At 28.7% G+C, this 26,739-nt stretch overlaps 1 protein-coding gene across 1 annotated transcript in view; it reads right to left on the reverse strand.

Annotated features, from left to right (window-relative positions):
* LOC111632783 overlaps window positions 1–14,777 on the reverse strand; it is a 55,067-nt gene extending 40,290 nt beyond the window's left edge. The window contains exons 1-4 of the mRNA XM_023377310.1: window positions 10,585–14,777; window positions 5,153–5,191; window positions 3,773–3,997; window positions 139–242 (exon numbers count right to left, since the gene is read on the reverse strand). Of these exons, the coding sequence (XP_023233078.1) occupies window positions 139–242; window positions 3,773–3,997; window positions 5,153–5,191; window positions 10,585–14,430 (4,214 nt within the window). The 5' untranslated portion in view covers window positions 14,431–14,777. The remainder of the gene's footprint in view (window positions 1–138; window positions 243–3,772; window positions 3,998–5,152; window positions 5,192–10,584) is intronic.
* Window positions 14,778–26,739: the final 11,962 nt, after the last annotated feature.

Genomic DNA, 26,739 nt, shown 5'->3' on the forward strand with positions numbered 1-26,739 from the left:
TTATTATTTATAACAGAATCATAATTCTAAAATAAAAGCATTTCCATATTTCTAGTCTTCAAGTAAAAAATAAATTTCAAATTTGCTTCGAACAAGTTAAAATTTTAATAAGAATTTTAAATCTTTTCTCATTCTTACCTTTTCCAGTATTCCAAAAACATATTGCATCTAACATATGATTTTCTACTTCCAACAACTGCTTCAAACAATGGAACTTTCCAGTAAAGAGGCAAATTGCATGCCTGCAATAATCATTATATTTTAAATACTTATATAATTACTTTATTTCAAAAATATTTAATATTATTATCTATTTGGAAAAGGAATTCTGGTCAAGATGGCCATAATTTAAACTTTTCCTATTTGTAGGTTTCTAGTGCTTTATTTAGCAATAAAAAATGTCAGCAAATTTGTTATTCGGGTGCTGGGGAAAAGCATTCCATGTAAAATTTGTTCCTAAATTCACTTGTAGGAGCCAGTTCTGACCTAAAGTAAAAAACTTTCCAAAAAAATTATTTGTTTTCTTTTTGCTGATATCCAAGAAGTGTAAATACAGCAGTCAACCATCTTAAATTTATTCTTGCTGATAGTTGTTCTAACATGCATTTAACTTTGCTCAATCACACATTAACTGTAAAGTTATCTTTACCAAAATGGGTGTAAATGCAGCAGCAGGCTCTTCACAACTTTAGATGCCATAAAAGCTTACAGATAAGTCGCCTTTCAATTCCTGCAATTACAATGATTTGAAAAAAAACAGGATCTTTGGCAGTTAAAGATAGAGGGAACAGAGACCTTTTCCACCTAAAGTTACATAAGACACTGCATTGGCTATTTTTGACAGTTCCATGAATAATATTACTGGTTCTAGTCATGGGCATCAATTCATATAGGGCAGAGAGGATATAGCCCCTCAATATTTTTGTAGAAGAAAATTGTCCCCTCCAAAATGTATTTTTATTTTATATCATGTTAAAAAAATTAAAAGTAAAAATAATTACTGTACACAACAAAATACCCTTCATTTGTATATCCACTCAAAACCTAACAATGAAAAATTTTCTTTCTCATTGTCATTGGTCCATCCTCTCAATATGTATACAGGATATCCCCAATTGTACTGTACACGATATACGTAATAAAGCGGCCATATATGTCATATTTCATGGTGTGGAGGTCCTTCACAGAGTGATATAGTTTTACTCATTAAAGATCATCACTGACATCAGATGTAACAAGGAGATTCAGAACAGGTATTGTAATTTGATTTGACTTGTCTGACAAGAATGGAAGTCACTAATGCCTAACCTTAAAACATTGGGGACTCCAGACTTATTTTTGCTTGAATGGGACTGTACACATACAGAACTGTCAAATTTGGATTTTAGATATTTCCCAAGCTATGCATTATAATCTCCAGGACTTGGCAATCTTAAAGGACAACATAACATAACAAGTCATGAGAAATGTTTCATACATGCTATGTTCTGTTGGCAAGCATACTGTGAGCCAAATGCAGATTTCTAGTCTACAAAAACAGTGACCACAATGAAATTCATCGCAACTGGGCCAAATAAACTTTTATTTCTTGTTTCATTTTGTTATTCATTTACTTGTAGCTTATACTGTTTTCTCTTTTTGTTTGTTTCTAGCACCATATTTCCATTATTGGATTTTAAAGCTAAAATATTTTTGTGGAACGTTTTTCCCTGCCCTAAATATTCCTATACCTACCACATTTGGTAATATTCTGAGTGTTAAATCAGACAGCCAAAAGCTCCAAATAAGAAATGTTAAATTACAGCCACCTGTAGAATTAATAATTCTAATTTAATATTACATTTTTTAAAAGTTCTTCCCACTATATGAGCACTAAAATACTTTTTGAACCCATCATGAATTAAATTATAATAGTGCAGCTGGATGATGAGATACCAGGTGTATTGGTTAATAATGCACATTTTGTAATCAAAAAGAATATAATAATTTCAAGAAAAAAATCAAAAGTGTTTTATTTGAAGTAATGACCATCACTAGCTACACATTTCCCCATTTTTTGGGTAATTTGTGCATACTGTCCCAATAGAACTTTTTCTGTTTTCAGGCAAACCATTCAGAGACCCATTTTTCCACTTCATACATTTTGAAGTGCTGCTTAGATAGTGCATGTGCCATCAACAGGAACAAGTGAAAATCAGAAAGAGCAAGGTCTGGTGAGTATGGCAGGTGGGTTAATACTTCCCAGGCAAGATGTTTAATGTCAGTTAATGGGTCTTTAACTGGTTTTAAAGTGTGTGATGGTGCATTATCATGAAGCAAAATATTTTGTCTACTGGCCCATTCTAGTTGTTTTACAATCAAAGTGTGGTTCAAATTGATTATTTGTTATCAATAACGATCAGTATTAATGGTTTCACCTGGTTTTAGATGCACCACACCTTCCTGATTCCACCAAATGCAAAGCATTGTCTTCTTTCCGAAGTGATTTGCCCTTGCAGTCAATGTTGATGGTTGACTTGGATCAAACCATGATTTTATACATTTGGGATTCTCAAAATAAATCGACTTTTCATCACCAGTCACAACTCAATGCAAAAAAAAAACTTTCTTTTGTGACATTGAAGCCATGTTTTACTGATGACTTTTTGGTTTTCCATTTGTCTTTCATTCAGTTGATGTGGCACTTATTTTCCTTCTTTTAAAATCTTTTTCATTGCTTGTAAACAATTGGAAATTGTTTGCTGAGCAATGTTTAATCTTTCTGCAAGTTATTTTTGAGTTTGACACACATCTTCATCCAATAATGCTTGTAATTGTTGGTCTTCAAACTTTTTTGATTGACCTGTCTTTCACATTAAATGTGATGATTTCAAAGTGTTTAAACCAACATTCACAAATATCTTGAGATGGGGAATGTTTACCATAAGCTTCCCAAGATATACGATAACTTTCAGCAGCACTTTTCTTCAAAATAAAGAATTAAAACTTCCCGTAAATGCTCTATTTTTGACACAAAATTCAACATATTTAAGCATAAAAATATCTATGATGTTAACACCTTCAGAACATTTGACATATAAAGTTTTAAAGCTTGTTGCGAATACAACAAAATGGCATACATATCAAATTGGAGATATATTAAGATATGTGTAATGCCATCTATTGAACAAAATCTGCATTATTAACCAGTACACTTGATACAATCTGGATCAAATCACAATGAAAATTTCTGTGATTCCAACCAGAGCAACAGACTGATTCTTATACTATTATTTATTTATTTATTCTTATTATGATAAAATATTTTAAATTCTAGCACAATATTAAAGTTTAATCTAGAAACATTTAAAAACTATGTTTAAAGAATTAAAAGCATTTACTGTTATTGTTTATGTACTATAGAAGAACAAGGTTTTAAATAATCTTGAAAAGACATTAGCATTTGCATGAATGTTAATGCATTTTCAGGATCATCAAAATACTGATAGCTTATATATGTATATGTAGACTATATAAGTTATAAAATTAAATTTTGAAGTGTTTATAATAATTTTAAGCTTTATAACTTTTTCCAACATTAAACAGTTGGAGAGAAAACATTAATCAAACACTTAAATAAAATATAAACAAATGACTAAATCTAAGATAACTTAATTGATAAATTTAATTTATAACTTTTCAAAAAATTGTCTTTTAACACATCACAATGTTTTGAAAACTAATGATTAAAAATACAGGAAGAAAAGTCTAATTTGATAACAGTTACACTTACTTTGGTAATAATTCCAAATTCTTCCTTTTCAACTTTTTCATCTTTGAAGGCAGAAAATGCTGCTTTGATCTCTTGTAATTGTGCTTCAATTTCTACAGGAAGTAAAGGTCGACCTTGAGGATAGAAAAACTGAGGAATGTGTCGAGGTGTGCTTGATTTTTGGATCTTTAAAGCTGTTGCTCTGCTTAATTCGACATTTTCTTTATCTTTCTGAACATAAATAGACTGAAAGAAATATAAATATTTGTATAAATCATGTGAATTTTTGAACTTTAAAAATAGATATAACTGCATGTGTATGTTCAAAAGTCAAAAGGCTTCACTTATGAGTAAAATTATTTTTACACATTTTACTTGTATTTATTGATATAATATCAATATATAGATTTATTTCAATATTGAAAAATTTACTTCTGTACTACAAAAGAAAATAAAAATTTCAAGTATCAAACAAGCATTACATTAAGTTAAAAATATTGTATAAAGTTGATCAATTATAAAATTTCTGAGATACATTTTTTACTAGTAACAGTGAATAACAGTATGCATTCATACAAGAATTTTTTACCTATTTTCTAAGTTGGTAGTGCCCAAACTATAGCCCACAGGCTGTAGTTTGGGCCAAACGTGTACGCGACCAAATCTGGCCTGCGGTACACATTTATCCACCCATAAACATATTTGACACATCACTTATAAATGACAGAAATAAACATACTTTTCATATATTTGGAATATACAAAATATTTGTGGCCTTCCTATCTATGACTTATGTGCAATTTGAACTATCAATTGAGAAGTTTGGGCACCACTATTCTAAGTGATCAAAATAATGTACAAGTTAAACATTTTATTCATATATAAATGAAAAAATTCTTAGCTTCAGATTACACTGTATTGTTAAATGTGCAAAATTTCTTGTTGTTTCTTAAATATTTTATAATATTTAATGTCCTCAATTTATAGAAAATACAACTGGTCATCCCAGAATAACTACCAATACTTTTGGCTTCGTGTGAAAGAATAAATATGTAACCCAGATTTAAAAAAAGTCAAGACGGCAGATTTTAAATAGAATCCATCACTTTTCAACAAGAAAATTCATTTTAATTTTGTTATCACCTTGAACTACTTTAACAGAAAAAAAAAATTCAGGAAAAATTAATTAACAAGGGAATAATTAAAAATAGATGATCAGACTAAATTTAAACAGATACCAAAATATACAATTAGATTAACTAACATATTGTTATTTGAATTTATGTTAAATATATGTAAATTCAAAAGTAATATAGAAAATTGTTAGAATAGTAATTCATTTTATTATCAACGTATAGAAGAATTCTATTATAAAAACTAGAAGTAGATAAAAATACTGACCCTAGCCGACGAGCCTTTCTCCCTAGTAATCTCCCAAAACTAAAGAGAAAGAAAGAAAGAAAGAATGTTACATATGGTTTAAGGAAGATTACATTCAAAGATATTTAATTCTATATCAATTTAGAATGAGTATGTAATATTAGAATTAAAATATATATAAATATATAATGTTTATGAATAATTAAGATTTATAAGCAGAGAATTTTTTTCTTTCTTTAGCTTAAAATTTGGCAAGACAAAGTGTCCTTCAAACATCTAGATAATCTGGGTACATGGAAGGAAAGAGGTCGTTTTTGACAATGCAAGAAAAAATTAAGAAGTTCCTCAAGTTTCAAAAGTTTCTCTTCAAGATAAGATACAGATTTGGATACTATAAAAGGCTAACTTCAAACTCTCATATGCTCAAATAGTCTGTTTCTAAATTTAAAGAAAATGAAAACTTTCATCACTATATAAGGTTAAGACAAGTTAACTGTGTGCTTCACTATTAACAAAGCTGGATTATTAATTAAATCGTGTAGTAAAACAAGCATTAGTAAAAATGATTTGTGAATTGTTATATCAGCAATTCGATGATGATAATGCCAGAAACAAACTATGCATGCACATAACTGTAGAACAACATACAAAGTTACAACAATGCAGAGTAAGGCTCCAACTATTCTGTAAAAATACACAAAAAGATGCCAAATAAATTCAAGTTTTGAATGTTTCTAATGTTATTTAAAAAATACAAAAATCGGAGAAAATTTTATATTATCTATTTGAGTCATTGAACTTGTATAAAATGGTTTAGGTTAATGGGCATGTATAAATAATTAAACTATTTTAATATTTGCCATTTCAGCTATCCTTTTTAGGTAAAATAAATTCTAGATTTTTTCCCCCCATCAATTTATTACCAAGTCATGTTATAAATTGTAAAGGTATTCAGGTAATAGACATTTTATTACAACAGAAACTACAGTAAACAAAAGGACCATTTCTCTTATTTCTTGGCAGAGGAAGACTTTTCCGTCATTTACACACTCCTCAGCATACATTAGAGATTTTTAACTAAAATTTTATGAGACTGTTAAACCTACTCCAATTTACTAAAACTGAGATTTGTATAAAATCGCTAGCGACATTAAAGTTTTAGATTAAGATCGCTATGTCAACTTGAATAAAAGCAGAGATTTCTAGGTATTAAAAAAATAATAATAATAATAATAAACTGGTATCAAGGCTCGAAAGATATATAACAGATACCCTGTCAGTCATTATTCGAACGAATTAACCGACAATGAGTAACCTGATACATATTATAAACAAAAATGTTTTGACAAGATAAATGGACAGTAAGTTACTAGGAGAATTTCACATCGTTTCTCAATTCTTAGAAAGGAAATATGCGTGTAATATTCATTGTAAAAAACATGTTTTAATACGCAAAATAATATCTATAATTACGTTTATTGTATAATAAAAATACAAGGTTTTATAGGAAGGAAAAATTTCACGTATATGATTGAAACGTCAAATCGAAAGTATGGCAAAATTAGCCTGTACTTACAAAATTTTGATATTTTAAAACCCCGTAAACAAACTGTTTATTCAACTATGTTGCAATATAAGTTAAAATTATATTTTAAAAGTTTTGAAACTGAAAACTGTACCAAATAATAAGTACAGTACTTTGTACTGTACGTCTCTGTAGACGACATTAAGTCGACTATCATTAACGTAATCATTTTTCCTAATTAATATTCAAATATATATATACTGTATTGCACATCAAGAGTTTGAAAATAGAAGGACACGAAGATCAAATTTTCAAAAATGAAATGAGTAATTTATAATTAGATACGACAAAATTAGTACTTTTGATTCCTTTTTTTCTCCTCTGTGCACAAATTTTTTCAAGAAATTTTTTATTTCTTATGAATATATTAACTCTATAACCCTAATAAATAAATAAAAATCTCAAACAATAATTCTTTGTTTCGAAAAGCAGAGTGCCATAAAAAATAAAACGAAAAAAAAAGTACACAATATACACTTTATAAGGGCTTCCTACACTTACAAAAATGTTTAAATCCTTTAAAAATTTATAATAATAAAAAAATGCATTAAAAACTGTATTCAATTTTCTCAATATTAATTAAAAATTCTATTATTTTCAATTATTTTTTTTAATTAAAAAACAATATTCTTTCACCACAAAATAAAACAGTACTTCATGATTTCAAATGATGAATTCGAGTTCAAGAATTTTCACGGGTGTTAAGTAAAATGACACAGTGTATATATTTGTTATACGTTGGTGACATAGAGAGAGAAGAGGGAAAATGGCGCATTGCATACCTATGAAAATTTGCTACCGTGCGGTACATTCCTATCATGAATGAATATTAATAGACAAGGGAAAGAAAGTATAGATAGAAGGCAATTTGTTTTGGGTCAAGGAAGCGTATCTCATAGATAATTAATACCTTATGTTAACGTAACTTCTTTCAACAATCGTTAATTTCGTATAGGTCTATCAGCAATCGTATTCGTTCTACTTTATTAAAGAGATAAGCATCATAATTAATCTAGAAACTGTTTATTTTTTTTGCATGATAACCTGGACCTGATTTCGTTTCAAAACTACTAGATTTTAGGATGATAACATCCAGTGTAAGGTTGGTTAAGCAGTGATTTAATGGTTTTGTTCTACTCGACTAAGCAAAAAAAATTTTTTTTATAAATGATCATTTGGATGTTTGTTTATATTAAACATTGGCAAGATGCTACAAACAAAAACAGATAGCCATTTTCCTAATTTAGACAATCTAGGAAGTTATTTCTAGTAATACGTTTCATCAGTTTGACTTTGGCAAAGATTACAAAATAAAAACTCACGAGGACTTCCTAAATTCTTTGAAAAAATGTAAATAATGTACAATAGATGAGCTTAAACCTGTTCTACTTAATAAAGTGTGTTTCCCGGACACCGGGATCTAAAGCTTAACATTAAAAAAAATAATAATTGATTTTTGAATACTAATATTGAATAATCATTACGAATAATGCGCTACAAAAGGCTGGTATGTTCGTATTTTAATCGGTTTAAACGTTAAAATGAGGGCTTTCCATTGTCTGAAATTCGTAGTAGCGTTCACAAACGTAGATTTAAAAATAAAAATAATTTAAAATGTGATTAATTTTCTAATCCGTGCGATTTACAAACGTTGGTGAGTGACTAAACACATTGTTTTACGTTTCGAACAACAAAAACACTCGACCGTACTCATTGTCAACAAATAGGGGATTAAAGCTAGAAAAGGATGCTCAACTTTTCTAACAAAGTTGTACAAAGATGACTTCACCACTCCTGGAAAGTGGCACAGTTTATTTTTAGTATAAGTTCCAGAATCACAGCCAAAAGTGATTCTCTCTCGACTCGTAGCCGTCTGGTTATTTAGAAATCGCGATGGAAAACTTTAAAATCAGTTATGTTTAGTCATATTACACACAATTAAAAGTTTATATAAAGAATGGATATGTAAAAATGAATATGAATCCCGCGAAAATTCTATAGCGCAACAGAAACAATGGAAGAAGAATTAAACAGTACCATATTTGAGTAAACTATTTCGAAAGAATACAACTGCACAAGCAAAAATAATTAAATTATTCCGAAATCTATAAGTAATTCAAGCTCATACTAAAGATCTGTATAAGTAATATATATATATAACTTACGATTAAAATATCCCGATAGACATCCTCTATGTTACTTCTTTCGAGTTTGGGCATTTTATAACAGGAAATCAAAAACGCACAAGAAAAATTCGAGCAAAACGAAGAGTCATTTAAATTGTTATTCATCAATTTTGATTGTTAACTCATCGTTTATCAATTAATCATCTTCGTATTTTACTTTGAGAAAGTATATAAAAAACATTCAAGATACAGTTTAAAGATTTTTCAATCTAACTGATATACAGTATATATTTTTTAAACAGATATGACCTAACATTCATAGAATAGGATCTACTTGAAGAAAGTTTGCTGGTTGTATAGAAGAAAATGAAAGTGCCGTTGTTTCCATAAATCAAGAACTAATTCAGAATAAACGCACGCCACAAGAAACATCTTTTACACATGTTGGAAGAGAACAAAAAACCGATTTCTCATCCTATATAAGTGCGTCAGTGGACTCTAGTTCACTAACCTTGAGAAGTGCAGAGACTCTGTCTTCTATTTATATTTTCTCTTATCGAGAAAGACTTGGTATTATAATACAGAGATATCTTTTTACCAATAATAAAGTTCAAACGGGGTGAAACAGGTAAACGAAAACCATGAGCTCGTGTTATTTTTGGTTGGTATCGACGTGGAAAAAAAATTACTGTATGATTAATTTAACTTTAAAAATTGCAACCGTGATAAATTTGGGATTTGTGGGCGAGATCTAAAAATAGATATCGTGAATTTGACAATAATTAGCACGTGTCTGCGTCTCTGTAATCCCTCACGTTTTATATCGTACTAGCAAAGTGACTTTCGGAATGCGTGGAAGAAATAAAAGGTCGTTTACACGAATTTATTTCCACAAAACATATTCATTTTTACCAAATTAGTTCCTGAAGCACTACGAAAAAAAGCGTTCATTTATCTTAATTAAGTAATTTTCTTGGCATAATAAGCGTGGGAGGAGAACTCATCTGAAACTGGGTACGACTCGAAAAACTCTGAAATACATTTATGAACACGAAATTAAATTAAATATTTATAATTAATTCGATTTAATTAAGGAATTAGTTGGATATAACGTAATTTTGGAGGGTTTAACACACGTAAATATCGAAAATAGGAGCGAGGACTTATCGGCGCACTACAGGAAACTACCGATCAATTATGTAGTTATGTACAATACAGTACTCCTTCGACAATTGTTGATAATTTATCATTTAGAGAAATGATTAGAAAACAAGAGATAAATAGATAAGATACCCATTATACAACGAATTTAAAACTGAAAATTCTTAACGTTCCGTTCTCAAGGCTAAATTCTGAACTGAATACGTTACAAATTCGACAATATTTAAGTGAACGGTATAAAATTTTAAAGCTTGTATAATCTACAGATCTTAAAGCTCTATTAATTAAATTATACAGACGTTAAAGTTGTAAAATTAAAAAAAAAAAATGGAGCCGAAACCATAAAAATCATTTCCTAATGGTAATGCTTATACTAAATGTAGATTTAATCATAATTATATATTCGATTTTTTCCTTTTCTAAGAGGGAGAGGGAAAAAAAAAGTCGAACTTTTATAAATCTGGAATGAAAGCCACGATATAAACGGATCCAATAAGACACGTCAGCACTTCCCAAATGGTCTAAGTATAGAAAGGCAATAAAACAAAAAAAAAGTTACTTACATAAACTAAAACACCTACCCGAGTTTTGTGTTGAATATCTCCCGTTGTGGACTTCCAAGTATTGTATAGTAGAGACTTCGATTTCGATGACCTATCCAATGCCCTTTCTGGGCAACATTCAAATAACAAAACCCTTTCGGCTACCGAACCCTTAGTTAAAAATGGACGTATGGGAACACCGTGAGAGTTCTCGGATTGTACAGATTGAGATCTACCTCTTAGGTGTTTCTGATTATTCAGTTTGGGTAGAGGGATGATGGGTGATTGCCCCTCTACTCCTTCGTTGTTTTCCCACTTGGATTTGAATTCCGTAACTAATTGATTATTCTTGAGCTTGGGTTTGATGATATCTTCCAGTTTTATCGACTGAGTGACGTTCTGAAATCTGGATTTGGCATAATCCACGGCCGATAAGGTGCAATCGCGTGATGTAGATTCGGCGTTATCTACGGAAGACAAGCCTTGTTGACTGACGCTTCTTTGTTGTAAGGCTGGGAATTCATTTTTATAATAAATACTAGGATAACTGGAAGGGCGATTACCTCTATTGTTCTTGATTCGACCGTTGTGTATTTCGTCCACTAAATTATCACTCGAACCGCCGTCGATATCATCTCGTTTCATTTTGTTTGGGGCGTCTTTATTTATATTTTTGTCTGTGTCTGTTTTTGTGATATCACAATTGTTTTGTTGTGTTTTATGCTGCGATTCTTTATTTTTATCGGGGCAATCTTTGAACTTCGTACATTCCGACGTCTTATCGGTCAAAAGATTTATAACACCAGTTTTCTTCGTGGTATTTTCTTCCGAATTGTCACTTCTGTAAATTATCGTCAATGCGTTGTCGTCCATACTTTTAACATTTTGCAAATTATCCTTGATACTGGATATTTTATTTATCGTCAAACCCGTTTCGTTTTGGACACGATCCTTGTTTAAACTTTTTTCGTCTACATTCTTTTCTTCCTTTGTCTTTTTTACTTTCGATGTTGCCTGCGTATTAACTTGGACATCGTTACTTTGTACCGAAGATATCTTGTCACTTTCACTTTTTTTTATAGATTTATCATCGGTATTTCGGGTTCCAATTTTATCCTGAACGTCACACTTATCCTGTACATTAATTTTAGTGCTGATTTTATCCACATCCGCTGAAGGTTTCTCATTAGTAGTTTTTTTCACCTCTGTATCCTTACTTTTCGTTGCGCTGTCGACGTTAGAATTAGGAATATCCTTCGTGGAATCTTTGTTACTTAATTTATTAGTGGAATATTCCTTAATCTTCGTCGCCGTTTTCGCTACAGAATCGTCTTTAACCACCTTATCCTTGATTTTTAATTTTTCAGTGAGGGTAACATCGTCCTTCGCAGCATCCTTGTTTCTCACTTCCGTTTTTTCGGTAGAACCCACTTTGTTTAGCACGGAATCTTTTGTTGATTTTTCTTCGAAACAGCACTTATCCTGTAAAGAATCGTTACATTTTGCCATTTTATTAATGTGACTATTTTTTTCCTGTGTAGATCTACTAAATTTTGCTGATATTTCCTCCGTGTGACTCATTTTATCTTTCACTTCCTTTTGCAGTTTTTCATTAGAATTATATTTGTTGGGAGTGTGATCTTTACTTTTATCCGTACTTTTATCAATAGACTGGTCTCCACCTTTTGATAACGCTTTATCGTTTGATTTAACTTTTTGTTTATCGTCTTTGTCTTTAATCGATTTTTCACTAGAACTGCCTTTATCCTGAATATATTCTTTTCCTTTTACTGCATTTTCAGAGCTTCCAGATTTATCTAAAATATTTTGCTTGCTTTTTACATTAGACGTTTTATCAGCAGCAACTGGACGATCCTGATCGTTACACTTACCTTTCTTTTTGTCAACAGTAATTCTTTTATCCATATTTTCCTCACTTTTTAAATTCGACAATTTTTCACCCTTTTTATCTTTCGTTTCAATTTTTTTCTGTGAATCATTTTTATCGTCTTTTTCGGATTTGTTACTCTTCTCAAGTAAAGAATCCTTACTTTTTACGTTTCCTGGATCCGATTTTTCTTTCGAAATGGGCGATTTTTCGGCGGAACCCATTTTATTTCGCACGTCTTCCTTTATTTTCACATTGGACATTTTGTTACCTTTTTCCTCCATAATATTCTTGCTTTTTTCATCTGAAAATTTAGCGATAGCAACCTTTTCCTGTACGCTACCTTTGTCTTTCGACATTGAACTTTTATCGCTGTTATCTATTTTATTCTGTACAATGTCTTTACTTTTTAATGTTGACATTTTGGTACCACTACTCTCCACATCCTGCGTATTCATTTTCCCCTTTAATCTCTTTTTGTCGTTAGGTGGATCTTTATCGTTTAAATTATCTTTATTTTTCGACGTAGTTTTATTGTTGTTACATAAAGATTCCTTTATATTATCCTTACTCATCGAGTTAGTTAAGTTGTCCAAGCGACTGCCTTTATCCTTTAAGTTATCCTTTCTTTTCGCTACAGATGTTTTATCGCTTTTCTCCTCTTTATCCTTATTTATTCTAGCAGATGTTTTCTCTGTCGTGTCGACTTTATCATTTGAATTATCTTTATTTCTAACGGGAGAAACTTTTTCACTACCAAAATTTTTACTTTGATCACCAACTTTCGTAGTTATATTATTATGAACGGCGTTACTATTTATAGACGTTTGATCGTCGTTAGTGCCTGCTTTATCCTTCTCGTTATCTTTACTTTTAGAGGCTGTCACTTTGTTTGATAAAGGAGACTTATCAGCCGAAGAAAATTTGCTTCTTGCAATCGAAACTTTATCCAAAGGAATAGATTTATCCGGCATTTTTGCAGGATTTTTATTCGTGATTTTTTCTAAAGTAGATATCCTATCGCTAATATTATTTTTGACTTGTATACTGCCGCCTTTTACACTAGAAAGCGTACTCTTTTCTTCGCTAGAGTTCTTAGTTTTTACTTTCGTTTTATCACACGCTTCGGTCTTCTCTACAACATTATCCTTGTTCTTAACAATAAATGCTTTATCAATAGGATTTGTTTTATTTTTCATCTCATCCTTTCCTTTTATATCCGACACTCGACCGTTGGTATCGATTTTATCGCACGCATTCTCTTTCAGTTTTACACTAGTACTTTTATCCTTGTCTAACTTTCTTTCCTGGCTATTTATGCCAGCGGGTGATTTAATAATCGAATTATCACTGACTCCATCTTGAAGTGACGAATGTTTAATCTTACTACTACCCGTTTTAACATCTTTTTCACCAACCGCATCACCAGTGCAGCTCTTATCGTCTTTAACGTTCTTCCTCGAAACTTCCGAATTAATTTTAGTTCCCTTGCAAGAATTGCTTTCGTTGTTAACTGTTTCGTTTCTAGCGATGCTAGTCCTGATACTTGAGCAATTACCACCGGCAACTTTATCAGATAAGTTGTCTTCCTGGTTTTTTCCCGTCGATTCCTTATTCTTAGAAACGGAGTTTATACTATTAGATGTGGAAGATTTCTTAACATTAGGAGAATGTAAACTTTTATCTTTCGTTTTAGAAACCGTATCCGTTTGTTTAACATTCGACACATCCTTCCTGTTCACCACATTAGCGTTAACAACAATATCTCTTTCGATTTTCACCTCCTTTGTACTGTCGTTACGTAAACGTTTCGAAGCATCCGCTTGGTTTCCACTTTGATTTTCCTCCCTGCGAACTTTTGAAGAGTCCTGAATGTGACTAACTCCTTTAGCTATTTCTAGACGCGTCGACTGCGATATTTCCGAATTTTTCGAGGTGAAAACGCAAGTAGGAATAAGATCTACACCCTTTCTAACCGAACGTTCTACTATAGCCATATTTTGAGGATTCACCTCGGACTTTTGATTCCAACCGGCAAGAAAACTTTCTCCATGGGAAAATTTACTTATCTGTGCTTTGACTCCTGTTTGTCTGTACTCCGCGGAAGGATTGATGTGTACACATACCCCGACACCTTCCTTACGGGATTCTCCTTTTCTATGTTTGGTGTCGGGAGTCGAGGAGATAACTTTCTCCAGTTCGGAACTCTTAACAGTTATTGTTTACAGAGGCACTCGAATGTTAAATTTATGTTCCTTCTCTGCTCCTGTTTTTTAAAGGATTTTGTATATATTATACAACGATTCCAACTGTCCGTATTTTATAATAATCAGTCACTGAACCGGCGAAGTATTCACAACACGGTTACTCGGCATACTACACTACGCAGCGTACGAGTTAAAAAGCGGTTAGAAATGACTGGCAAGAAAAACAGCTACATACTGACGTCACAACGATGCTCTGTTAAAGCAGCTGAGAACATAAATGACTGCCAACCGTATTAGACTAGCCATTTAAGGCGAGCGGTTGGGCCAAGACGAACACATGCTACAACAAAGATATCTTTCCGTCTGTTGACCACGTTAGAAGAGATTACAGAAATTGAAGATAAACTCTGACCTGCCCTCGGGTCAAGTGTAATATCTGGAACATGTTAAAATGCTTAATACATTTTTTTTAATATAAATTCATTATACAGGTTATCTATCTAATAGTGATATAAAACAGTAACGATTTGTTCTTCAACTAAATAAAGAAAGAAATAAAATTGATTTTATTGCTCCTGTGTATATATAAGAAATATATTATAATTAATTTTTAATTGCTTTTTTTTTTAACTGATAAATTCTTTAATTATATTTCTAAAATAATTTCGATAAATGTTTTTAAACAAGTATTACACTCAGCTGAGTAATTGAATCAAATTATAATTATATACATAATAAATGTGAAAATTCAATTATATATGTAATTAAATTCTCGTATCTACTTACTATATTTATATTATGAATTATATAAGAATTCAATTATACATAAATGATTGAATTCTTATATTTAATTACAAGACAAAAAATTCAAAAAAAATTCAGAGATTAGGATCTGGAAGGAAACTTTAAGTGGAAAAAAAATATCCTAATGGTCACATGAAGTTAAAAATACACAAAAAATCAGTAAAACATAAAAACCATTTAGAAATTTATCCTTTAATAAAAGGAACATTTTCAAATATTTGTCATTGTTTTTGATATATTCTAAACTTCAATTTTTGCAATATATTCTACAATAATTTAACTTTATATTCTTAAATTATAAATTAGATTCATCTGATTCATTAAAAATATATCAATGTTACATAATAATTAAACTTTTACCAGTATTTTTTTATGATAAATTTTTGATAAAAGCAAAATGATTCTAATTGTATTAGTAATGAATGTATTATAAAAAGTATTTGTTATATAATTTGAGTAACATACACAATTTTATCATATTCCATCTATACTGTATAATCTAGTATATAAACTTAAAAACTTAACTATAAATTTTAATTATAAATGAAATTTGTTATGATAATTTTACAATTACATCTTGGTAAAAATCTAGGATGAATAAACAATTAAAAGTTTTTTTTTAAATTGTAATTTGTCCTGGATTTTCACCTGGAAATTCATTCTAAAAGGATATACAACTAAAAGAACTTTTAATTATATATTCTTCCTGGATTTTTTTTTTACCAAAAATATACTTTTACATTGTACCATTGCAACAGGTATGATTTTAACAATTTTTTCATATTGAGGTGAAGTGCCTCAAAATAAAGGTCAAATACACTGTATGACTTTGTGGTGTTCTAAAAAGTGTAGAAAAAGAACAAGTCTTATATTTTATTCTTTTAGAATATTTTTTCAGTATTTAAATTATAATTGCTTATTTTTATAATTAAATTTTTTTTATTAATTATTCATGAGTATTCTTTAGATTAGATTCTTAATTAATTAAATACAGTACTTTGAATATAAAGATTTATAATTTTTAAAATTAACTGTATTTTTTATAAAGTTTGCAAAATATTGGCTTTTTAAAAACATATAAATGCCATTTATGTAAAGTTATTTTTGCCAATTTCATTATAAGTTATGATTACTTGTTTGTTGGGTCTATTTATTTTCAAATTTCACATTTATCTTTTGCATTATTATAAATAAATAAATTTATATTTTTAAAGAAAATCATATTTTAAATATGTAAAATAAATCGGTTTTAATTATACAGCTGTCCCTTGATAATCCGACAGGTATGGGACCAAAAGGGTGTCAGATTACCAAAAGTGTCCGGATTACCAAAAGTGATTACATATTTGGCATTGTTTTGCTAGTAGTATCCTACAATATTTCTACAATAATCCCTACTCCAACTGTTCAAACAGAACTGCTCACGGAAAACACACGAAATGTGTGTCATCGTGTAAGAATTGGGTGGGGAGATTCACGTCGCGACATGCTTCTGTGCAAGCAGACACGTAACAGGGACAGGTACCTTGACGGGGGGTGCATCGGACTGCTGAGCATGTCGGATTACAAAATGTCGGACTATCAAGGGACAGCTGTAATGCCAAATTTTCAAATGTCAAGACTAACTGAAAACCAAAAATAAAGTGAATTCCTGTCAACTTTTAATAATTCTAGATGTGTGATTACAACATAATAAATAATATAATAGAAATATCTTACTTCCTCAAGCAATAAATATGTAATTTATAAAATACTAAAAGTCAAATATAATTTAAATATTAAAAAGTTAATGAATTATTTATCATGAAAATATTATTATTAGTTATCTAATGTTTTAAAATAATATAGTTTAATGAAAATATTTATATACCACTTTGTAATAACAACAATATTACTCTATACAGAATAATCTTAACTTCAGCTGAACATTGAAAATCTAACTGACAAAATTAAAAATACTGTACTTTATTGAGGTATACATATTTTAATGAAGTATTGATATTTACAAATATGTCAGAATCTCTATGGTAACTGAAAAATATTAAGAGAAAATTTTCTTATTACATATTTTAAAATTTATATTTTAAAAATTCAAAAACTTTATATAATTTTAAAATTATTATAAAGTATTTATAAGTAGAGTTAAAAATTTTAAAAAGAATAAGACAAAACTATTATATCATATTTATGAATTAGTGAGTTATTAATAGTAATTTCAAACTATTGTGATATTACAAGAAAAATTTTCTTTTTTTATAGTTTTAGCCAAATATATGAAGTTAAAAAAGCAATAACATACTAAGTTAACTCCATATGATTCAAATAAACATGGTACAGTACACAGTTCAAAGAGTGGAACTTAACCTTCTTAATTTCTGGAACTGAAACTCAGAAGTTTAATAAGTGCTATATTAATGACATTGAAATTTATCTCTTTTTTTTCTTGATTTAATGTGATTTATTATAAATTTTAACTATAAACTATATTGTAATTCAGTCTTAGAATTACAGGATGTACAAAAAGTTCCTTTACTCAATCTTTCAGCCTTTTATTATTAATTAAACATGACCTGCATACAAAATGTAAATGAACAAAGCATGTGTACAAACTATCAACTATACTCAGAAATTTTAAGATGATGCTGAAAGTGTCCACCTTCCATTTAAAGGCAGATCTCCACTTGACAACATATATTCCTACTCACACATCATAATATTATTGTCTATATATCTGCTATGCTTGTTGCACTTTGGGTCATCCAAACTGGAAAATTTATTTACATATAAAAAGAAATTTGGCAAAGTTAAATCCGATGATTGAAACGTCGAGAAATGCAAAAAACTTTGGGGGTAATTTCTGTATGTATGGATGTTAGTGTGTGGGGCACAATTTTGTTCACCCTCTTTGAAGTTTAATAACTCCTGTACTTTTTGTCAAAAATTTCTGAAATTTTGCATAGAGATTTGTTTATTAGAGGGATTGATGCTTTAAATTTTGGCAGTTAAAGGTCAAAGAGGAGGAGATAATGGGATTCTGTGTATCTCCAGTACAACCTGACTTAATCACAATTTTACTCATTATTAGCATTTACAATTTTTTATAAAGTTAATCCCTTTAAGTTTTTTGCCATTTTATAATATTTAAAAATATAAATAGTTTTTTTAAATAAAATATAACAACAGATGGCACCACTAAAATTTTAAATGTGCCCAAGAAAGTTGAGCAACTCATTGCTCATTTATTTTATTTGTCTTAGTTATCTCTCTGGCAAAGAGACTTATAAATCTTGAGTCACTTTTTTAACTTAAAAACCTGAAAAATTACTAAATAAGTAACAAGGGCCATAATCATACTGATTATATTTTTTCTGTATAAATTCTTTAAAAAAGAACTTACACAAAATTCTATTTTTGATTTTTATGACTAAAGTTTATTTCAATTAATTTATTTTTGTGAATATAGAATTGTGTGTAAGAAATATATTTGTTTTTTAATCTCTGGTACAAGATTTTGGATTGAGAATTATTGGTTTATCCTATTTCTTTTCAACTGTAATTAAAAATTTTATATTTTTATGATAAAAACATTTTTTTTTCCATATTTTTCATTTTTTTTATTAATTTAAGCTAAATTCCAAATAAATCAGTAGGAAATTATTGCTGTGTGAATTTTTTAAAATAAACATCTGAATAGAACTGTAAATCTGAAAGACATATTTTCATTATTGAATTATCTGAATTAATGATTAATATATAATTTTATTTTTATAAAATTATATATTTATTATCTATTTCTTATTCTACATCTAATGAACATTTATTTAGTCCAAAAATTAAGGACTAGATTTGTGAGTGACTTAATCATTAATTCAGATAATTCAATAATGAGAATATGTCCTTCAGATTTACAGTTCTATTCAGATGTTTATTTTAAAAAATTTACACAGCAATAATTTTCTACTGATTTATTTGGAATTTAGCTTAAATTAATAAAAAAAATAAAAAATATAGAAAAAAAATGTTTTTATCATAAAAATATAAACTTTTTTATACAAATTATTTCCACAAATAACTTATTTGATTAAATTCAGCAATTTTGATAAAATTCTTTCATTTCCTAAGTTTACCACAAGACAGACTTTTATCATTGTACTCGTGTGTACTTCATGCCACACATTTTCAATACATACATACACTCCTCCTGTCCTCAAAAATATATTAATTAGACACTATTTACTTTTTAAATTTTAGAACAATTAAACAATTTAAAAAGTAAGTAATGTGCAATTGTATATTTCTGTGGATTGTAGACTAAGGTAAAATATGTTTTTATATATCCAAAATACATTTCATCAGTACACAAAAGTATAATAATATTTGTCTTGTCTTATGGGAAACTTAGGAATTAGACAAATTTTATCCAAATTTTTGAATTTATAAAAGTTTTTATTTAAACTATATATTAAGAAAATCTTTAATAATTTTATTTCTTTATTTGAAGGAATTGAAATACGTAAAAAAAATCTATTATTTGCATGTTCTTTATTTTTTCTTTTAGAAGAAATTCAATTGAGGGCATGTATATTCCAAAATCAATATCTTTCATATCAATAGACATAGCAATGATTAAAAAAAAAATAATTACCTTATTAACTATTTCATATCTCTAAAACAAACAGTTTAAAAAAGTTTATGTTTCTCAATTTCAAATAAAGCCATAAAATCATAAAGTAAAAAATGTGAAAACTGCATATATTTTCAAGAGGATATCCATATGAATGTGAAAAAAAAAAACTATATTAGATTTTGAACACAGTATATTCAAATTATTCATTTTTTTTTTTATTTTTTAAAAATATACAAAAATAACATTAATTTTTACTCTACTGTTTAATATTTATTTAACAATTGTAAGTTTATTCTTAAAACTTCTAAACTTAAAATAATTGGTTTTCTATAAAACAAATTCAACTATAAATTTAATAATTAATACAGTTTTTACCTTGTTTTTTATGGAATTTGCCAACACAACAGCATTACGAGTTTTAATAGGTGGAAAACAAAAGGGAATGGTGATTGGAGCTAAAATCAAAATTTTTAATTTAATGACTTTAAAATTAAAAACCATTTTATAAACACTAAAAAAACATTAAATTTGATTCAAACTCTGTTTAAATGAAAAAATTAAATAACACTACTTTAACTGCCATATAACAGCAGGAAAAAATTAAAATATTCTTATTAATCCTTTTCAAATGTAATTTTTGCATCCAAAAATTATATTTGATTTTATTATTATGCATATTAACTTATTTTTTTAAAAAAATTTTTACATGAAATACCAAAATTTATTTTTTAATATATATATTTACAATTAAAAATAGTTATTATTATTCATTATATATAAAATCAATAATATATATATTCATATATTCATTATATAGTTATTTAAAAATATTGATAATAATATTTTTAAATAAACAAGTTAAAGTTTGTTTACATTTGAAATGATAATTATTTACATTAAAAAAATTTTGTCAATGTAAATCTCATAAAAATTTAGCTTAAACATAATTTAGAGCAATTTAGAGCACTTTAACCCACTAAAACTGCATTAATCCAAAGCAGATTTTTATTTTTTGTTCTTTTCTATTTTTACCAAGTTAACAGTAACTTTTATATGATTTTGTACTGTATTCACTTATAACAAATAAATGCAAGTACCAAATAAAGTATGCAGTACCACATATTAAACAGAATAAGGAAAATTTTTTTTGCAAAAAGTTATATTAAATTTATTTTGTAAAATTTTCAGGCAAATTAACATATTAATGTTTCATCCAGATTATGATGGTCAGTTAAAACGACTGAAAATGTTAACATTTGTGTTATTTAACATATTACTCAATAAGTCTCCGGTCTAACTAAGAAAAACAATTTTTTTAGAAATGTGACTTTATTCATCAACATACTCTCCTTCAAGAGTGATACATTCATTCCAACGCTCCTTTAACTTTTTGATGCCTTTTTTGTAGAATGATTTGTCTTTGCTCTCAAAATAGGCCTCAGTTTCGGCAATCACTTCTTCATTTGAGCCAAATTTCTTTCCCTGGAGCATCTTTTTTATGTCTGCAAAAAGCCAGTAGTTGCTGGGGGCCAGATCTGAAGAGTACAGTGGGTGAGGAAGCAATTCAAAGCGTAATTCATTCAATTTAACCATCATTTTCATCAACTTGTGACACAGGGCATTGTCTTGGTGGAACAGAACTTTTTTCTTTTTCTTGATTTCTACACTCAATCGATCCAATAGTGCCATGTAATATTCGCTATTGATAGTTTTACCTTTCTCAAGATAGTCGATGAACAAAATACCATGCGCGTCCCAAAATGTGGATGCCATAACCTTGCCAGTTGATTTTTGAGTTTTTGGTCACTTTGGACGACTTTCACCAACTGCTGTCCACTCAGCTGACAGTTGTGTAGTAATGGATCCATGTTTCATCCATTGTCACATATTGACACAAGAAATTTTTTATCTTGCTTGAACAGCTCCAAATAGGGCTCTGAATCATCAATGTGTTGTTGTTTTTGGTCTGGTGTGAGCAAACACAGCATCCACTTCGAAAGCAACATACTCAAATCTTTGTGTAAAATTGTAAACACACTACCTTCTGATATCTTTAAGGTGCCAGCTATCTCATGCAACTTCACTTTACAATCTTTCAAAACTATTTTGTGGACTTTTTATGTTTTTCGGAACAACTGCCGATTATTGACGACCAGAGCATTCAGCATCATCGGTGTTTAAATTCAGCCAATAATAGTTGATTTTCCTGGTGCAGAGTCTCCATATCGCTTATCAAGCCACTGTTTGGCTTCAACAGTATTTTTTCCCATCAAAAAACAATGTTTAATGAACACATGAAATTCTTTTTTATCCATTGTTTTGAATATTACAAAACTGGGGTCACTAAAACCACTGTAACCTGTAAATTAATTGTCAGAATGTCATGAAATTTTGACACATATCATTTGAAGGTTAGTACTATCCAGAAATCATATGGGTCTGTCAACAGTGTTGCCATATATGTGTCAGACTGGAAACTTATTGAGTGATGTGTTATGAAATATACTGCTAGAGATTAAAAGGTTATGTTTGTTTAAGCTTATACGAGATAGGTGGATAAAATATGAAATTTTCTGTAGTTTGGAAAAGAAAAGATACAGATTACAGATGTTGGAAAACCCCTAAAGAGGCCTTCATTGAGCAATGGATTGAAAAATACTGATGATACATTTTAATATATACTTTATTTGGTATATATATAACATATTTAAAATTTTTGTAAATTTTGTATATATTTTCTGTATTTTACTTTGTTAATCTCATCCCTTTTGGAATGAGGTTAACAGCACCAATAAAATAAAGGGAGTTTGAGTGAGGACCCGAAAGTGAACAGACGTGTTATTTTATGGTCTCCAATTTTCTTTGTCTTGTTCAACCTACACTTGACCTTACGACTACAACTGCAAAATAATATGACATATATATATATATTTTAAAATATTTTTAAAAAATACATGGATTTGTTCTACTGTTCTTTTTAACTTTAATGCCAATCTGCTGGATTATCTGTTAAGCCAGTGGTTCCCAAAGTGTGCGCTGCAGCTTCCTCACAGGGGCACCACAAAATGTTATAAAGTTTTTATAATTTTACTTAATTTAAAACATATTGGCTATTTTGCTATTTTGCAAATTATACTTGTTAGAATTTGACATAGGGCACCTTGGGAAAATCTGGATTTAGCAAAGGTGCCAAGAATCAAAAAAATTTGGGGACCACTGTGTTAAGCTATTTTAAGGATAATTAAATAAATTAGATATAAAGAAATTTGACTAGAGATAGGTAGTTTTAACTTTTTTTTTTTTTTTACATATAACACCCTTAATATGAACTTTTCACGATCTAAATAATCCTATGAAATAATTTGTTTGGATTAGTAAGAGTGAACTGTATTAAAGTCAATTTTTATGAGAATAAATTTTTATTATATAGAAATATTTTCAAAGATAATACAAATATAACAAAAAAAAAAAAAAATTAAAAGTTTTGAGTTATTGCATGTTTTCAGTTGAATAAATTGAATAAATCCTTCTTTAAAAGGTTAAAATCAGAAATAAATTTGTTTTTGTATTGTGATATCTTTCAAACTTGTAATTATCATAAAATGCTAAAGCAATATGTAATGCTATTACAATAAAAATGTTTTTATATCACCAATTTATGCCAGTTATGCTAGTTTCATTGATTATCATCCTGCAATCATAATAATATTACATTGAAGTACAACTCTAATATTTGATAAACAGAAAAATATATAAGTGGTCAATTTGGCCAAAACTTAACTGAAATTTTGGCAGTTTTCATGCAATTACATTATAGAATTACAGTCAAATAACTGATATCATCATTCTGAAAATATTTATTAGAAATATACAATACTCTTTAGAAAATCCTTTTGTAAATAAATTTATCATTATAACCTTTTGACTTTTTTATTAATTTCAGGAGAAAAATTTAAATTAAAATGATTTTGACTTGATTAAAAATAACATTAAATTTTGTTTCAATAGAAATTTAATTTCATAAAGTCCAACTATGAAGATTTAAAACAATTCTTAAAGTATAAAGACTTGATGGCTGAGATAAAGGCATCAACCTGCCATTTTACCAACCCAGTTCAAATCATGGTCAGAAACCTGAAGAATTCTTTTATGAGTGATCTGTTGTAGATAATATTAGGCCCTGTTNAGTCAAATAACTGATATCATCATTCTGAAAATATTTATTAGAAATATACAATACTCTTTAGAAAATCCTTTTGTAAATAAATTTATCATTATAACCTTTTGACTTTTTTATTAATTTCAGGAGAAAAATTTAAATTAAAATGATTTTGACTTGATTAAAAATAACATTAAATTTTGTTTCAATAGAAATTTAATTTCATAAAGTCCAACTATGAAGATTTAAAACAATTCTTAAAGTATAAAGACTTGATGGCTGAGATAAAGGCATCAACCTGCCATTTTACCAACCCAGTTCAAATCATGGTCAGAAACCTGAAGAATTTTTTTATGAGTGATCTGTTGTAGATAATATTAGGCCCTGTTCCTTACTACTGAGAAACCTAATTATGGGTTTGGCCAAGCCCATAATTAGAGCAAAAATCAAAAAGTGTACAAAGAACAATCCACAAAACCTTTTTATAACAGTGTTGCGTCCTATAACAATCTTCACAAATGTTTTCGACCTCCACTGAGATCGAACTGGGACAAGCAGAGGGGTGAAACGCGATATGCGCTTGGGCGTCATCGTTCCAACATCTATCTTGGGCGTCATCGTTCCAACGGTCAAGAGAAAACACTGTTTAGTCACCACCTGAAGCAGACCTCAGTGGAGATTGAAAACATTTGTAAAGATTGTTATAGGACACAACACTGTTATAAAATGGTTTTGTGGATTGTTGTTACTCAACGCAGTGTTAAGATTAGTAGTTGTTTAGTGTACAAAGGCTTGACAAATTGAAAATATTTATTAGAAATTACAAAAACATTTAATCCTTTATAAATCAATATCAAATCAACGTAAATTTCTCCAATGAATAACAATCAAAATATTATCCAAAATACTTTTACATAATCTCTATTGGAAAATCATCTTTAAAGCTTGTGCAGTTTTTCAGAATTATCAGAAACGAACTATTAAGTATTCAAAAAAAATTTTAAAGTAAAACTAAAGTAAAAATAAAAATAAGATTAAAGAAATACATTTTTTCTTTTCATAATTTGAGAATATCAGAGTAAATCTCAAAATGACTGAATAATTTATATGAAAAACAACAAATTAAATAACTTTGAAAATCCTTAACACATTTTATGTTATATTTTATTTTATTGTGCTATAATACATTAATAAATGAGCTATTGCTAAGATATAAATTTTTCTTCTCAATAAATAATTTACTATTTAATAAACAGTCAATAAAATTATTGAATGAATTTATTCCTACTTTCCTATTCAAAATCTTTTAATATATAACTTAACAATTTAATAAATTTCATAAAAGTTTCTGTCATAAAAATATGTATTTAAATATACAGATATGTAGGCCTACTACAATAAAAATTAATTAAACTTTTAAAAAATTTAAGAATTGATTTACAACCACAGGCTTGCTTATAGCAATTTAATTCTTAAATTAAAAAACTAATTAATATTAAACTTACTATTAGTGTATCTTTTTGTAACTTCTGGTAAATCTGTGCAAATTTCCCCTCTATCGTGTTTCTTTTCTATAAAATAATTTTTTGCTTTAATAAATAAAAGTATTCAAATTATTTTTAATTATGTGATTTTTACAATATTTATTATAAAAAATATATAAATAAATATGTCTGATATAACTTGTGCTACATAGTCTAGTATAAGTGCATCAGATAATTTTTTAGAATTAAAACTATTTACAAAAAAATAAATAAATTTAAAATTCACATTTTAAAATATTGTCTTTTTAAATCTATTTTCAATTAAATAAGTGTATTAAGAAAAATAGCATTTGATTTGATATAATGTCAATAATAAAGCATTAAAATATTTCACAATTGCTGCATTATTATTTATAGAACTTTCATATATTACTATTTAATTTTTGTGTATTCAAACATGAAATAAATTTATACTAATATACAGTATATATATTGGTATAAATTTATTTTATGCTTGAATATGCAAAAATATAATATACTAGACTGTAGCACAAGTGATATCAGACAACAACTCCAGAAAAGACAGACATTTGATGATATTAACAATATCAAACCTCAAGACAAACACTGTTTATTATGTAAGAGAGGAAATACAGAATGTTTTGGATCTCCAATGTCCAATCAAGGAAAACATATGTTACCTTTTTCAGATGATTCTCAGACACAATCACTAGCCACAAACACACAATCACAGATCAACCACAGACATTATGTACAGTAAAACACTCAAGACATTATGTACAGTAAAAGACTTATTAATAATAATAATAATAACTCTCCCGTGGTCACCACCTGGTCGTGGTGGGAGAGCCCAGTAGTTTTACAGATCCATAGGGCAATGCAGGCTGGAGCACAAGCTCCTGGTAGGGACACCCATGCCAGTAAGGTCTATGGGGAGAAATGAAGCTAAGAGTGACCACACACCCACATTCTGTGGAGATAATCATTATGGTAGTAACCAGATC

The sequence above is a fragment of the Centruroides sculpturatus genome, unplaced genomic scaffold (assembly GCF_000671375.1).
Source record: "Centruroides sculpturatus isolate CEXI.00-Female unplaced genomic scaffold, Cexi_2.0 scaffold119, whole genome shotgun sequence".
In the NCBI taxonomy this organism is placed as follows: Eukaryota; Metazoa; Arthropoda; class Arachnida; order Scorpiones; family Buthidae; genus Centruroides; species Centruroides sculpturatus.